Source organism: Plectrocnemia conspersa, unplaced genomic scaffold (assembly GCF_051122295.1).
Source record: "Plectrocnemia conspersa isolate PC_06_02 unplaced genomic scaffold, ASM5112229v1 ptg000012l, whole genome shotgun sequence".
Classification (NCBI taxonomy): domain Eukaryota; kingdom Metazoa; phylum Arthropoda; class Insecta; order Trichoptera; family Polycentropodidae; genus Plectrocnemia; species Plectrocnemia conspersa.
The window spans coordinates 9,263,635-9,280,426 of NW_028277176.1; the positions used below are offsets into that span (position 1 = coordinate 9,263,635).

General features: G+C 29.2%; 1 protein-coding gene across 1 annotated transcript in view; it reads left to right on the forward strand.

Moving 5' to 3' along the window:
* Positions 1-361: 361 nt before the first annotated feature.
* The window catches only part of Dop1R1 (Dopamine 1-like receptor 1), a 36,780-nt gene continuing 20,349 nt past the window's right edge, over positions 362-16,792 (forward strand). Inside the window, exon 1 of the mRNA XM_088199544.1 lies at positions 362-440. Coding sequence (XP_088055670.1) covers positions 422-440 — 19 coding nt within the window. The 5' untranslated portion in view covers positions 362-421. The remainder of the gene's footprint in view (positions 441-16,792) is intronic.

The following is a 16,792-nucleotide window of genomic DNA, read 5'->3' on the forward strand; positions in this document are numbered from 1 at the left end:
AGGGTGAACTAAAATGTATCGTACGGTGTTAGATTCTAATCAAGTTTAATTGAAAATACACAATCTTCCTTCGACGCTCATAAAAATGTATTGGGAAAATAACGTCTTTGTATTTTAATTTTGTAATAGGCTTAAGGAATCACCGTTAAAAAGTAACACAAATTTATTATGACCATAAAGTCTAATAAAAAAAACGCTATTGATCTAACCTGTAATTTGTACTTGTATAAATCTTACGATAAGCTTCGGTTGAGGGTCAGATGTTACCAACCGACGGAGAAAACTTTTTATTTTATCACACTCGTTAAAAGCACATTATAGCCTGGTGAAGTTTTCAATTTGTTTTAATTTTCAGGAAATATGGGCTATCAATTCAACGACAACGGAGTTCGAAGACGAGGAGCCCGACGCTGTCACTCTGATGTCAGTTTTGCTAGTTGGTAAGTGAATTTTGATATTTATTATGTAGTAACTTCCGAGATGAAAATATATCATATATTTTCACCAGATTATTTTATATTTATATACGTAAATAATACGTCAAAAACTTTTCTTTATTGTCTTAATGAAATAAGTGAAGAGAAAATTCACTAGCGCGAAGTGGCAAAGTTTTCGTTGCTCGCTATGAGTCCACTTGAACTTTTATGGTGGTAACTTGTTCAAATCGCGTAAAACTAAACTCATCGGCCTCAGCTGAAAAAACATGTTTTAAGAAATATACCATTTTAAATTTGAGATATCTTGAGCGTTATATGCATACAAATGTATGAGAATATGCGCTCTTATTTAATGCATAGCTAGTTTGTGTTATATTGCATTCGTGCCTGAGTTTAATATGCTACTGGAAACTTAATATTTAGAAATGGATTACATTTCTAGTACCTAACTTTATTGCATTTAGTTTTGCGGGTTAACAACTTATGATATATTTAAAAATATATAATGCAAGGTATTTTTACTGCACAATTATAACAAAAAAAAATCATTGTGGATAATATTTTTGTAAATTAAATCAACACTTCACAGGAATATACAGATTCTGGCTATAAATTATAAATTATATCTGTATTATATTATATTTTATTTATAAAACATGGTTAAATACAGTTAAAAATCTCTATACCATAAAAAATAATGCTTTATAACTCAACTTTATTTTTTTCATATAATCAAATAGAGTAGCTTGTGCTAATAATAGTAATGACTTTTCGAAATAATACTCTTTTTTATAACTATAGAACCTCTTATTTAACTGAATTTGCATCTACAGATAAAAAATGGATATTATTTTTAAAAGTACCTATTAATATTAACCTACCTTATTTGATTATACGAAAATTTAAAACTGAAACACTCGTGTAGTTTTGTTATATAATTGTGAAGGTTGCAACCACCTGCATATTCCGTTATGATTTAGATGTTAGTCTAATGACCATTTCAAATTAACACGTCTAGAAAATATTGCCACACACAGTAATTCGTACAATGATGCTTTCCTTGTTGTATGAATTAATGTTCACATCTCTCTTTAGAGATCTGGTGACCAAACAATTGCTTTACTTGTTAAAAATATTGCACGGACAACCTAATAGCACATCCATCTCGAGATGGTAATCATCCATAAGTACCACTAAAAAAACTACTTTTTGTTTGGAGAAGACGCGCGCTAGAAAATACATTCTACGCTGCGTATAATACTACTGTTATTTAAGCCTCTGATTACCGATCACTGGGTTGACCATCTGAAGCGTTTCTCTTTTAAGTCATGAATACCAAGAAGCGATGTAATTTATCTGCTAATCACCAGAGCTGTCTCAAACCAGAATTATAAAATACGTGACACATGGTCACATAGAAAAAAAAACGCAGTAAAAGACGCCAAGGAGACAATGCGAAGACGCCACAGAGTCATAGCGGCAAAGATAAGCTACGATATATGAGAGAGCTCAAGAAATCGTCTAGAGGACACGTAATGAAATATTTCAGCTGCTCTACGAAATCACAGCCGATAATAATACAACTTTACACGCCAGCGAAGATCTGAAATTTTCCATTTTCATCCACTGGTAATTAATAAACGATTATTATATAAATTGTTACAAGCTATTCCGTCGCCTATTTGGCTGCAAATCTGACGTGATTCAACACAGAAATAATAAAAAGATTAAAGCCGATGATATTTAATTACAGTAAAATTATCGCCTCATTCAAATCGATTTGTATAAAGTGCGACAAGTCATAAAAACAAATGAATTAATTGTTTTTATAGCACGTGAAAATCATTTTGTGAATAATTTACTTGCGATATGATGCTGAAAAATCATTTACATCACAATTAATTATTTATTGTTCGTCTGGTACGTGTTTAAATGCAAAATAATAAAAAAATGCGATTTTGATACAAATAACTCATATAGAAAGTGGTAATAAAAACCTGTGTAAAGTCAGCAAAAACTAAATAGATTAAAATTTATAAACAATGGTTCAGTTCCAAATTCGCCATCAGCAAAGCTCACATCAAATTCATACAAACAATCTTAAACTTTTAGATCAGATAACTTTGGAGAAGAGCTGCCTTTTAACTTATATTGACAGACTTGCTCAGGCAAGCTGTCACATCCAAGAGTTTTAAAAGACGTATCTACATATATCAACAAAAAATCACGGCTGAAATATCAGCTGTATCAAAAATAAAAATAATTGAGGTTCGCGATTATTAACATTATTGGAATCTCAGAATTCATCGCAATTTTCACTTACTTTATTTCTATATTTCGGCTGTGATGCTCCAGCCATGCTCACGAATTTAATGTAACATGTAAAATTTCTCTGCCTACAGGTTAAAAATATGGATTTTTGAAGGCTAGCGAGTATTAATATTTTTGGAATCTCGGGATTCATTGCGATTATCACTTAGTTTATTTCTATATTTCGGCTGTGATGCTCCAGCCATGGTCATGAATTTTCTGTAACTTACACTGACACACACACACACATATATATAAATATATATACATACATACTTCTGCCCTTAACCTATGTATTTAAAGTTATACCTTAGGATCCTTCTTAAAACATATACACTCAATATAAATGTGTATTATATCAACAATAAAATATTATATATACTTTAGAACCTGAAAAATAAAGTCATCTTTATTTCCTGCCCCAGACTCCTCACCCCCTTCTTTTCTAATATTATTGTAAAATATATTTTTTAGTTTTGATATAATGAAATTATAATTCAATACAGGTGTAAATATAATATTGAATCGATATGTTATCAGCTTCTTATTTGTTAACAATCACTTGCTCTCTAGAATTCTGAGGAAAATATATATATGTATGTAGATATGACACCTCTTCTATTTATTGCACCAAATATCTCATACATTATTGCTCTTCAAAACATGCAAAAATATTATACTTTTTATCTAAGATAATACATAGTACGTAAATCGAACATATTTTTTAACTTAAACTAAAAAATATTTGTTCATATCTTTACAATTTCTTTTTTACTTTTTTTAAGATCCTCCTTCTATGTTTGTAATCATCGATGGTTTTAGTCGGATTGATTTTTTTTCAATCTTATGTAATACTTTTGTATTTCTTCAAGAAAATACTTAATCGAGTTGTATAATCAGAAAATCTTAAATTCTATAATTATTTCTATGTGAATGTTAGTTTTTATTTGCTGCTAATATTTCTAATAATAAAACTTTATTTATTGGATATAAATCATTTAAGATTAAAAGTCAGCGGTAGCATAGAAATAATCTACCTAATACAAATAGCTGACGATCACGTGACACACATTTATCTGTGTGTGTTTGATATGTTTTTCAACGCCTACTTTTGAAGTAACCTAAAATTTAAAGAACATGTGAAAATTGTTTCCTTATATACATATGTTTGTAAAAAGGGTTATGGTAATTTTACAACTTAAAATTATTTTATTTAACCTTGTATTTAAGCTTTCCGTAGGCTGTAGTTTATCGCTGTGGTTATATTCATAGGTAAATATATTATATACAACTTCCATTGTCATCGCTGCGCCCATTTATAATCACACCGCAAAGGAAAACATCGCTAATAACAGAGAGCCATGATGAATAACACCGATTGTCATTACAATGGCCAGTACACAAATATACAACGTGTATATATGTATTTAATTAAATCTAATAGTTAATTTAGTACGAATTTCTACATTATTCTCACGCCATTGAACACGCTTTGAGCTTTTGTGTGCTTTGAATGCCACTTGAGTTTAACACATAAGTACATAACATATTAACGACACAGCATACAAATTCAAAACAAAAAAAAATTAAAAATACATTCGTAACCTGTTGAACATCACAATGGATTGAACATCGTTCCGAAGACAATAAAATATCAGGCAGTCCCGATTTATAGGTAGGATTAATGGGGTTACATTGATCTTGTTCAACCCCTTGATACTCCACGGGGGAGCAACAGGGTGGAATATATATTTATATAGGTATTCAAGTTGGGAATATTTTTTCCTTTCGAGTGTTTATTAAAAATTCGTGACCCAACACCCGGGACACATAGGGTCCGAAAAAAGTCTGAAATACATTGATAAAACGAAATGTGTTACATTTATTTGTATTCGGTGATGGATTAAATTGTGTATAATGTTTATAAAGTATCGCTATGGGAGATTAATACGATATTGAAATGGGAATTCGTGCAAGTTGTGTAAAAAATATTTAAAGGTTGTTCAGCTCTTTTTAAATTGCTTTTTTTCATGGCAACGCAATTTACTAAGAATATTATATTAAAAAAACATTTTAAATGAATTGTAATAACATATGGATTGTCTTAAAATTACTTATGAACAACATTTTTTTCTTACTATTCTAAAACATAAACTGTGAAAAATAATCATAAAAAAACTGCTTAAGAAAATTTTCTAAATCAATTATGATTGAAAGCAGTACTGAAAATTTCTAAAAATGAAATGAAATGTTACTATATAAATAAAGTAAATATAATATAGAAAAATACAAATCTAAAATAGCTTCCACAGTTATATAATAATCCTAGGAGCTCCATGTATAAGGATAAAGAAGGAATCATTATAGCGGAAAAATCAAAGATCTTGGATAAACCGTCAAGCACTTCCATGTACTGCTTAACGATGGAAAGTGAAATTGGAATTTACTACTCAAGTTGGACGACATGACAAAAGATGCCAGTGCAGTCGGAGCCAACAACTGGGGGAACCTGGAGGAGTACCGGAGAGAACATTATTCGAAGAAAGGAAGACCCATTTTAGGTTGTAGGGCCAATATTGATAATATTGATTACATAATAAACTACAAATTATTTTATTTATTTTTTAATAAATAAAAACTTTGTGGACTCATTTATTTTATAAATACATAACAATTATTATTTTATATCTGCGTTTGAGTTTCCATTTGACCTGCTCTAGTTATTAAATAGCAACTGAAGCTTTCAGGAATAGTTTCATTCGCCTTATGCAAAATTTAAAACCTCAAACGTAATTTGCAGCATCTGGACTGTATTAAATTTTACATTTCTCTTTAAATATAAAATTAATACGACGTACATAAATAATAATGAAATCATGTTTATATTTAACTTTTACAATCATATTTACATAGTATGTATATTAAAATTCTCGTATTACAATTTAAGATCAATAATAAAGGAACAAAATTTAGCACATTATGAATAGTTTAACCATTTATTTTAATGATTGCAAGTTTTGAGCAAAATAACGCTTGAATTTCATATTAGTCCTAAACTTTTCTCTAGTCTTTCTTATAATATAATTCTTATTTTTTGCTCTTTAAAATCGCGTTTAATTTTAGTTTCGTATAAAAATGTGATATTATAAAGTTATATTTACTTGAAGTGTATAAAATTAATCTAGTACACGTTATTATTCAACAAACTAAGGAGTCTGTAACAAGACTAAAAGTTTCGAGACTTATTGGAGAGATCTTGATTAACTTAATGAGAATTAATAACCTATCAAAATGGGTTATTAATTTTCATTATATTTAGATTAATAAAACAACTATAATATCATTATAAAACGGTTTATATTATAGATTAAAATTAGTTTTTGTGCAGATTCGTGGTCTAGAAAGTTATTTAACAAGTAATATATTTGCTTCTATAGTTTTTAATCATTATTGTTTTTTCCAAATAAATAAATTTAATAATGATGCTTTTTGTGAGATTTTATTAGTTCTAGGTGTTTTCAGTAGGGATCTCTATTTTAAATTCTCAGTATACTATTATGTAGCGTTTGATATAATTCTTAGAATAAGCAAATTAAAGCGCCGGTCTTATTATAAAATGTTTTGTATGTAAATTGTTGTTCATATTTAGTTTACTTTTACGACAAAGAAGGGGATTCAATTTATCTTCAGGCTCTTTATTTTTGAATTGTTTAATTTACATAGATTTTTTCTTAAGTGCTATCTAGATATTTTGACTAATATTTCATTTAATTTAACAATGACAAAGGTTTTTTACTAAGAAAAAATACTACTTTTTAGTGCGATTTTCAGTGATTATCTATTTGTTGAAAGCTATATTTTAAACATTTCAAGCTCGATAGATTTTTTTATAGCAGCAATAATATGCCTGTTTGTCAACGAATAGAGCAGTAATGTCGTTATTATGTGGCTTAGTTGAAAAATCTCTCGTAAATAATGTAAATCGCAAGAATCCCAAAATTAAACATTGATGAATGTCAATATATATGAGACGAATTTGCCAGATTTATTTAATTTTTCTTGAAAGATTCTATTATTAATTTAAAAAATATTATAAACATAACAAATGAGATTAAAACCTTTAGCAATGTCTATACTCTCCATATTAGGAGTCGACAGACTACGGCCCGCGGGCCAAATCTGGCGCGCGATTTTCCATTTCAAACTTTTGAAAATTACAAAGTATGCACTATAATGGAACCCGTGTCACCCTTTTTGCGATATTCCGTTCTCATTTTATTACCCGTGTATACCCGATATATCACTGTCAAAGTCAGAAAATAAGAAACTTCGAATGTTGTGATTTTAAAGCAGATTGGGATGTGAATTATTTTGTTATCAAATTCAATTTTTAAAATGTTTATAAGTTTTTAAGACAGTGAGTAGCATTTTTCTTAACGATAAAAACAATATTTTGCGATATTCGTGTGTTTTTTTAAGAATAGAGGGTGCGTTCAATTTTTGACATGTTTTTTACGCTAAATTGTTATCCGTTCCGGGTAAAAGCGTTTTCTAATAAATCATAAAATTTACTGATAATTTAATAGCGTTTTGCATTACACTGTATTGAGATGGTACTTTCATACGGTTAATATTTATCGGCAGAGTTGGGTATATAATACTTACATATTCAACGTATAAAATAAATCATCCAGACCGCATAGTATGTGTTTACAGTTGGTCTCGGTTAAAATTAACGCCACGTTTAACCTGCAATCGAGGCGCAGTTTGCTATTTGGTTTATATTCCACGATTCTTGTTTGCCAGCTTAATCTTATTTAAGTTTTCGTCTTCGTCTCGTTTCACATCAATGTAAATTTACCGTTTGCTTATTTTCGCTGCTTGATAAGTATCTTTACGGGCGGTATATAATATTAGAACAAAGTAAAAAGTTTGTTTTGAAATTTACCGTGCGATTTTTATTACAGTTCATGCGCCAGGTTATGATATTATACAATAAATATTATATTATGTAATATTTCGTTTGGCTTTGATGTAATATTTGAGAGTAATCTTAATAACCCCGCGTACTCTCGAGCGAGTTCAAGATTTAATGATTAACTGGAGGATATCTGTCACCTTGATTAGATCAAATATAGTAAAATATATATATATATAATATAATATTAAAAATGTTTCTCTTTGTTATTTATGTCAATAGTAGTACTTTATTTTTATTGCTTTTTCGTAGTATAAATAAAAAATATTTTATACTAAAATTTTATTTGTCTGTTTATCAAGTTTAGACTTAAGTATTAAGTTGTTTGCAAGAAAAGAACCGCTTGTTTACATTTTATACAAGCGGTCTGCACGCGGCGTTGCCCCCGAGGTTTAGTTATACATGAGTTAAAATAAATAGCTAAAATACTGTTTATAAAATAATGGGTATTTTTACATAAAAATGTATGTTTTCAATTTTAAAAACGACTTTTTAAGCCAATATTTAATAGTTTAATAAATTTTAATATGTGTTGTATTGATTTGTTTAATAAATTTTCGCTGCTTTGAAAGCAATTTAAAAATAAATAATTCTTATTTTATAATAACTACACATAAATTGGAACGCAATTTTTTATAAAAAAATACTTACATATAAAATATAAATATTTGATCTTATACATATATATGCAGTCTAGACAGAAATAGATTTTTTATTTCAATACATATACAAACTATTAAATTTAATAAATGGTACTGATTTATTACTATTTTTAAAGCTTACAATTTTTCTATTTACTATAATAATATATGAAATCATTAAAATCTACTCCTTACCCTCTATAGCAATAGGCTCTAAAGCAGTTGGTGCTTATATTTAAATTCAAAGTCTTCGATACATTATATTAGTTGTTTATTATCTTTAGTTAATATTATAGGGCTATTGTTTAATTAGTAGAATGAGGTGTTTGTATATTATTTCAGTGTTACTCCACACTGAGCAAGCATATGTTAAATGGGTCTGATGATGTGTTTATATATTAAAATTTATTTTTTGTAGTTAGCGAGCTCTTTCTAATAAACATCGGTTCAAGACAGCAAACCCTTAAGAGCCACTTTCCAAAGTGTGTTTGTAAAATTTAATCTTGTAGTCTTTAACGCCAGAATTTAATTTTATCCTACTGCCCAATACGCTTTGGAATGGCGCTGGCAAAATTGTAAACGTTTCGTAAATATATATAATTGACTTTGTTTTATTCTGGTTGATTAATTTTTTTACTTCTCGTTAATAAACATTGTTTCATTCAATATTATGCGGACATTCACAACTATGAATGAACCAATATATTAGACAAAATTTTTATATATATTATACTATGAAAATACAAGTTACAAGTACACAAAACCGCGATCTTTTATATTTATTAACCTCACAATGCATAATACAATTACCGTTGATCAATGTTATGAAATATTTTGATCTTATCCTTGTGTTAACAAATTTCATAATAAATATTAGCTTCCATCGAATATTTGCTTTTATTAAAGCGTCAAAACACAATAGTTTATGATTTTATTAAAGCAGCTCAAAACAATTTATTATTATGATTTCATGTAAAGTAAATTACGATTTTATGTAAAGTCTTTGTCTCTGTTTTCCATTAAAATGAAATATTCCTTTAATATATTTATTGAATGAAAAGAAGCACAGTGAATTATGAAACGTGTGGGTTGGTTTACTAGTTAGGTAAATGCTTATACAAAATATTTCGATACTTGAAAAATATTAAAAGCCTGCTCGCATTTACAGATTCATTCCTTGCAAGCTCTAGCTAAAAAAACGATTATTTTATGTGTTTGAGATTACTTGTCAAAATTCTCTTATTAATAATAAATAATAAACTTTTGACAAAAAGTAGGGATTTAACTCTATATGGCAGGATTATATTATAATAATGCTTCTAGGTAAATCTACTTGCTTTGATATATTTTCAACTTCCAATTTAAAACTTTATTGTTTCCTGATTTATGTAGATGTACGAAAGTAAATAAAAATAAAGGGTTTTAAAATCTTGTATCGAAAATTTGCTATTTTGTTTAATATAATGATTTACAAACAATCACTGTCGCCAGGCTTTAGTGGACGAGCAACAGGGTTTTTGTCCGTATCAACTTGGAATGCTTATGTAAGGTAGTGATAAAGTATTCCATAATAAAATCCATGTCAACGTATTATTTACCGACTCACAAAGCGTTCTATAAAGTTTGTCATAAACTTCCTTTTTTAGAAACTTTGTGGCCGTCATCAGTATGTGAACTATAGACAATTTTTTATGCGTTATTAATTAATTAAAATTTCGATTTGCTATTTATTAGTGATAATAGCGAATATCAAAAAAATAAAATGTATGTAACAACTGCCATTGACTACAGTTACAATAGCCTTTTTTTCGTTTATATTACCATGTGCCAGGCAGACAAACAGGCGGAAAGAGGGAAGGTGGTTATGACAGAATAAGGAAATTATATTTCTAAAATATTTCCGGTCGCTACCAAAAAAACATTCTTAAATAGCAATCAGAGAATGTCACGTAAGCAATATTTAAAATACCATATCTTACAAATAAATAAAATATTATTAATTTTCTCGCACTTTTTCATTCAGAATGCAATATAAAACTATTATATCTTATACGTTTTCCAAGAAAATTCATATTCAGAGACATTCGAGTCACCGTTCTTAGTATACGGGAAAAGGGGTTGTATTTTTTTACACGTTGTAAATCGATGAATAACACATACCCGCAAACTTGCCTAAGTATCGTACAAAACGAGTGATTACAAACAAACAGACTGTAAACGAATTCGTTCTCGTCTCAAAATATTTACTCGGATCACAAAAAAACATCTCGGAACACTTTATAAAAAGTATTTTTCGCATTAACATACCTTCCTCTTCCTCTTCGCTTTGAATCAATTTTTCCGCAAATTTTAAAAGTATGCAAACACTGTCACGTCTCTCGCCTGAAAAAGGAAAATTTGCAAGAAAACTCTTCGCCTCGTTTGAACTAATCCGAACACGACTGAAACGATACTCCTGACACGTTCCACAAATATTATCTAGACAAAATTACGATATTCTTTGCGGCTTGCAAGAAAAATATTTTTTTTCTAATGTAGGATGAATAATTTTTCGAACCAGCTTTATAAACATTTTAACGTGTTAAATATGATAATACCGAACCATACCAAATCCTATAAAATTATCACATTACTCTAATGCTGGATTAAAAAGTTTTTGAATAAAGTCAATGAATCATTGTTATAAGATACCGTTCATAATTCATGCTGGATTATTACAAGAGACACGTTCAGTTCATAGTCAGTTTTTTACAACTTTTCCGTTTTATTAAATATTCATAAATTTCAGGAGTCCATTTCAACTTCAACCCAAGCACCTTAGAGTTAATAAGAACGCCAAATTAAGCTTAAGGCATAAAGAAATAATTAATTTAAAATTAATATTGAACCATAGAAACAGTGTTTTTTTTAATATTATTTAATATTTATTTAGTTATTTATGAAAACGTATTTCGTAATACACGTTTTAATAACATACAAATAATGTTTTATTTAAGTATGAAATTCAATATAGTCCTTAAGAAAGAGGTGAAAATATAAATACTTATTTATTATGGATTTCGATAATAAATATATTTAGATACGTGCTGGGTTGTTTTCGAATTAATTTTTTGCTAATTTATTGGTCCATATCTGACAATCAAAGTGAAAGTAACTGCCTTTTCTGGACATATTTGAATGTGTCACGCGTATCGATCGGCGTAAACTTCGCTGGGTGAGAGTTCAGGATCTATGCTTTTCAGTTTTTTTCATACGTTATAACTGACCCCTTAAAGTGCTCTTACTTTCTACTATATCTGAGGTAAAGTGTAACATACAATAAAAATACAAAAAAAATATTTAGCTCTCTCATAGTTACATTGCTGCATCGGCTGTTGTATTATTTGTGTATGTTAATAATAACCACGATTATTGACATGTATGGCAGTGTTAAATAAACTTAAAAAAATGTTAGAATAAATCGAATAGTATAAATATATTGACTAGTTTGATGCATATACTATAGATATTAAAAACGCGTAAGATTTAGGGTTAAGCTATTAGAAACGAAAAAATCAATAACAATGTCGAATGAGTTTCAGCATAATATGTGTTAATCCGATTATTTTGTGCATGGTAGAAACAACAATCAGTATGAAAATATTGAAAATATGTTGATTTAAGTTGAAATTACAAAAACTAAAATTACAAAAACTATAATATAAAAACAAACATTCGGAGTTTTCGCGCCGTGGCTTTTTGTCGTATTTTTTTTTTGTCTGTAGTTTATAAATAACGAGTAATAAAAAATTTAAGATGTACCAGGCTTATAGTAAATACCTGTTTTTGAAGCTATAATTGCGCTGGCAAGGAAATTTTAGCGTTTTATCATCTTTCTAGAATGCCTCTTTCATGACTTTTTCAACAGAGAATTTCTTAACGCAACTTGCATTGTATCTTATGGCAATTTATAGTGAAAACATGTAATGATTCAAAGTAATCGCCATGCAGATTATTTACAATAGCCTGAATTTTTAAAATTTTTCAAAAATAGTTAAGTGCATTTAAATAAATTAAATTTGCTAATTATGACGTCATGTCCGTTTAAATAATGGAACTACACAGCAAAAATTACACAGAGAGAGAATCACTCAAGTAAAAACCACGTGATTATACAGAAAAAAATACACCAGAAAGAAATAACAGATTGAAAAAATTACATGTGCAGTAAATTTTACACTGAAGTAATTACATAATCTTCAGTAAAATGCTTGTCCGTTTTGGTGAGCATATCAAATATTAAAGTGGAAGCAAAAATGTACATTTTTTCCATAAAAATATCAGTAATAGAAAATGATTTTAAATAGAAAAATAATTTTTTTTTATAATAAAAACAAATTTTATATTAATAAAAAATTCCCTTGTGTTTTTTGTAATTATAAGAAAGTACACAAATGTTGATTACTCATATAATTTAAAATATTTTTGCTTAAAAATTATTTTCTTTCAGCACTAAAAAAATATTTATGAAAAAATTATACACATTTTTGGTTCCACTTTTATATTTTGTATGCACACTGTAAGGGTTAAACATGTTACAAAAAATTATGAAATAAATTGCGTGTGTAATATTTTATTTGTGTATTTCTTTCCATGTGCAAATTCTTCCTTGTGTAATTTTTACTGTGTATTTTTTTCCTGCGTAGTTTTTCCTGTATAATTTCATCTTTACACCATATTTAATATTTATTATTTATTTATAATTTTCTCATCTTTCCCTTAAACAATATACATTGATAGTGAGTCACTGCATATTTCTGAATAATATAGATGTTTTTATAAAGAGAAGTACATTATGATTTAAAATTTATGATATTTTAAACTCTTCTTAATTGAAAATATTTTTTCTTGTGCTTTCAAGAAAATTTCAACTTTGCATACGCGTTTTCCTTTTTACCTCTCATAAACGCTTATAAACAAAAAAGTATATGTATTTTTCCGTCCTTTTGTACGGTTCATTCTTTTGGGGTCACACAAATACATTTAAAATTTAATGGATGAAAAAAGACGGCAATGGGCGTGTTTTACAATTAGCTCAATTATTCGTGCACGTATTCCTGTGACCTTAAAAAACACCACGACAAAGATAATTATTTTATCGCTACGCAGTTATTTGCCTTTTAAACGGCGCGTTCAGCTCGACCCTTTTTATCGTTTTATGGACGCCTTCATTTTTACACAAAGCCGTTTTATATATAGGTGGGATGACGGCCCAAAAAATAGAGGACACCGCGCCGAGCACACTAACCTCGTGTGTTTGTGTAATAACACTATTTTTGTAGATATCGGATATTTTTCCGAGGCTGCTTTGATCTTGCGCCATCCGAGTCTGATATAGAATATCCATATATACTCATTTGAATATTGCGAGCGTGAGCTTTGTAGCTGAAATTCAGTTAAAATATGAGTTTTACTGTCCTCAAAATATAAGCAAATATATATGTATATATATATAACAAAATATTAAATCGTTTATAATAACAATAATACAAGGAAAATATGTACATCACTAATAAGCTTTATTAATTTAAGTAAAAGCTATGCAAATGTATGTTTACATATTTGGCTGTTAGATTTAATAATTTATGCAAATATTGTAATGAAATTCTTGTCCCTTAGAATCCGCGAGCTTTAATAATAAAAACTTTAACATTAGTTTATATTATACTTTAAACTATGTGTATGTTGTTATGAATTTATTTTAGTAAACTATATATTTATTTATTAAAAATAAATAAATAGTGTATTTTTTCTCATGGGAACAGTTTTTGATAATAGCGCAATTTTTTTATAAATAAAAACCGAGTGTCGCTTCCGGGACTCAAACCCGCGACCTCAGAGTTATGAACCCTTCAACTTCCAAGACCTGCCATTTAAACTCTACCACCTGAAATCGGCATCTATATTTCTCAATATATGTGGTTATTTATATATATTTATAAAATAAACTGTAAGCATTAAATAAAAGCATAACGATTAATTTTTTTTAATATGTGACGTAAATTAATTTGTGTGAAATAAATAAAATTATTTTCGTTATTGAAATATATATTCACGCAATTTGTTTTATAAATATTATCCAATCTTGTTTCAAATATTGTAATTCGTGTTGGTATATTAAATGAACCGAAGCGCTCCATCGAGCGCATGAATAATTTAACAATTTCAATTTTAACCACAAATCGGAAATACGTCAGTTAACCGTCGATTGTTCATCGAGTAAATAAACTAAATTATTCACTAAAAGATTTTTCTATTACATATACACATACGCCCATCACTCTAATACGCTATTTTATTATCAATTAAATCTGATAAGACGACACGGAAGGGCAAGTTCTGCGAACCAAATCAAGAGTGCACACTCAAGAAAAGCGTCTCGCGATAAACGTCATAAACACGTGACGAGTACAAAAGACTCTTGGCAAACGTTACAATTTGCATATCTGAACAAAGACAAAGGCCGCAAAAATTAATTCTATTGTTCGCGTAGGCTGAGCAACAAAAGAGGTCTTGTTGAATATGGACTAAAGAAAAAATCGAACATCTGACTGTTATGTCGAGATCACCCGACGCAAATACGCTAAAAAGCATAATGAATTAAATCATTATTAGCCTTTACGAGTTTTCATATGCATTTGTTGTGCTGACGTACGTGACGATCGGAGAATCAAGCAAATAATGTAAATAAATACACGTTTTAAAGACGGTAATTGTCCCCGTTAAAAACAAATAGCGGCATATCTCTAATTTATTGCTTATTATTGTTTTGTATGGTGTGCTTAAATAAAGTGCCTGTTACAATTTATTTTACGCGACAACTCAATCAACAGCTGTTTGTTCAGAAACCACCTATTTAGAGAATTTGTGTTTACTCGTATATTGTTTTATAACTTATTTCTTTCTAAGATAATGTAACATAAAGTGATGAACCTCGACGATAAAACATTGAACGGTTCACAAAATATTGCTGACGGTTTTGCGCAATATTTTCGTTGTTTTCGAGGAATATTTTTCGCCTTCTGCTCAGTCGCTTCCTTCTTCATGTTCTTAGTCTTTAGTATTGACCATCAAAAAAACTGAGCACTCAGATCTTAAATACGGATTTAATAAATTAAAGACAAGGCGTTCTTCTGGACCTGATTTAATTCCCGATTTTATTTTGAAGGGTTGCGAAGTCAGTCTCGCTGCTCTTCTAAAATGTATTTATGATCTGATTCTCAAGATATCATCATTTCCTGATCTATGGAAATGCACAAAAGTCACCCCTATTCATAAAAAGGGTGACAAATTATATATAAAGAATTATAGATCAGTCGCAGTGTTGTCAGCTCCTGCTAAATTAATTAAAATAAAAATTCATAAATATCTCTATAATCACTTTTGGCAAATTTTGTTAGACCAACAGCACGGGTTTCGTCCTGGCCGTTCCACTGTTACTAACCTTCTGTCGTTCACCAAAACGGTGACAATTTCTCTCGATGCGGGAATTCAAGTAGACGTCGTGTATACAGATTTTGAGAAAGCCTTTGACAAAGTTTGTCATAGGTTATTATTAAAAAAATTGTCGAGCCTCGGTTTCTCGGATAATTTAACTCGGTTATTTAAGCAATCATAGACAGTTTGTAACCAATGGGGGCTGATAGTCGAAAGAATATTTTACCCCTTCGGGGGTTCCTCAAGGATCCAATCTGGGCCCTCTGCTTTTTGTGTTATTTATTAATGACATAAATACAGCAATTACAAATTCAAGTTTTCTTCTGTACGCAGATGATTTAAAATTGTATAAATGCATTCGATCTGTTGTGGACTCCTTCTCTCTACAAAGTGATTTAGACTCTATGGAGATGGGCTTCCGTTAAGTGTCGGAAAGTGCCATACTGTATCATTTTCTCGATCCCATTCGCCATCAGCTTATTTCTACCATCTCGGTGGTAACATTTTGACTAGAGAAACTTCCACTAAAGATCTCGGAATCACTTTCGAGAGCAAATGGAGGTTCTCTCTACACATACACGACGTCTGTGATAAATCTTCTAATATGCTCAGCTTTGTTATGAGAAGTTTTTTTTTTGTTTTGTAAATTTAAAATTTGTTTTCGACCATTATGGCGCATTGGGGTAACCTGTTAAGCGACGATGGTTTTAATTTAATCTAAAAAATAAAAAATAAAATAAAAATAATATAACGATGTCGTCTGAGTATGGGTAAATTTTGCCATATTGTTCTCATGAAATTATTTGATCTGTATAACATATTGCAAGAGACAACTTCCATTTAGCTCTTGACTCTTGGAACTTTTACTTGAAATTTTGTTAAAAAACTGAACAACCTACATCTGTGAACAAACTTTTTCCAAAAAACCCGTTCAAAACTGACTGATTTTT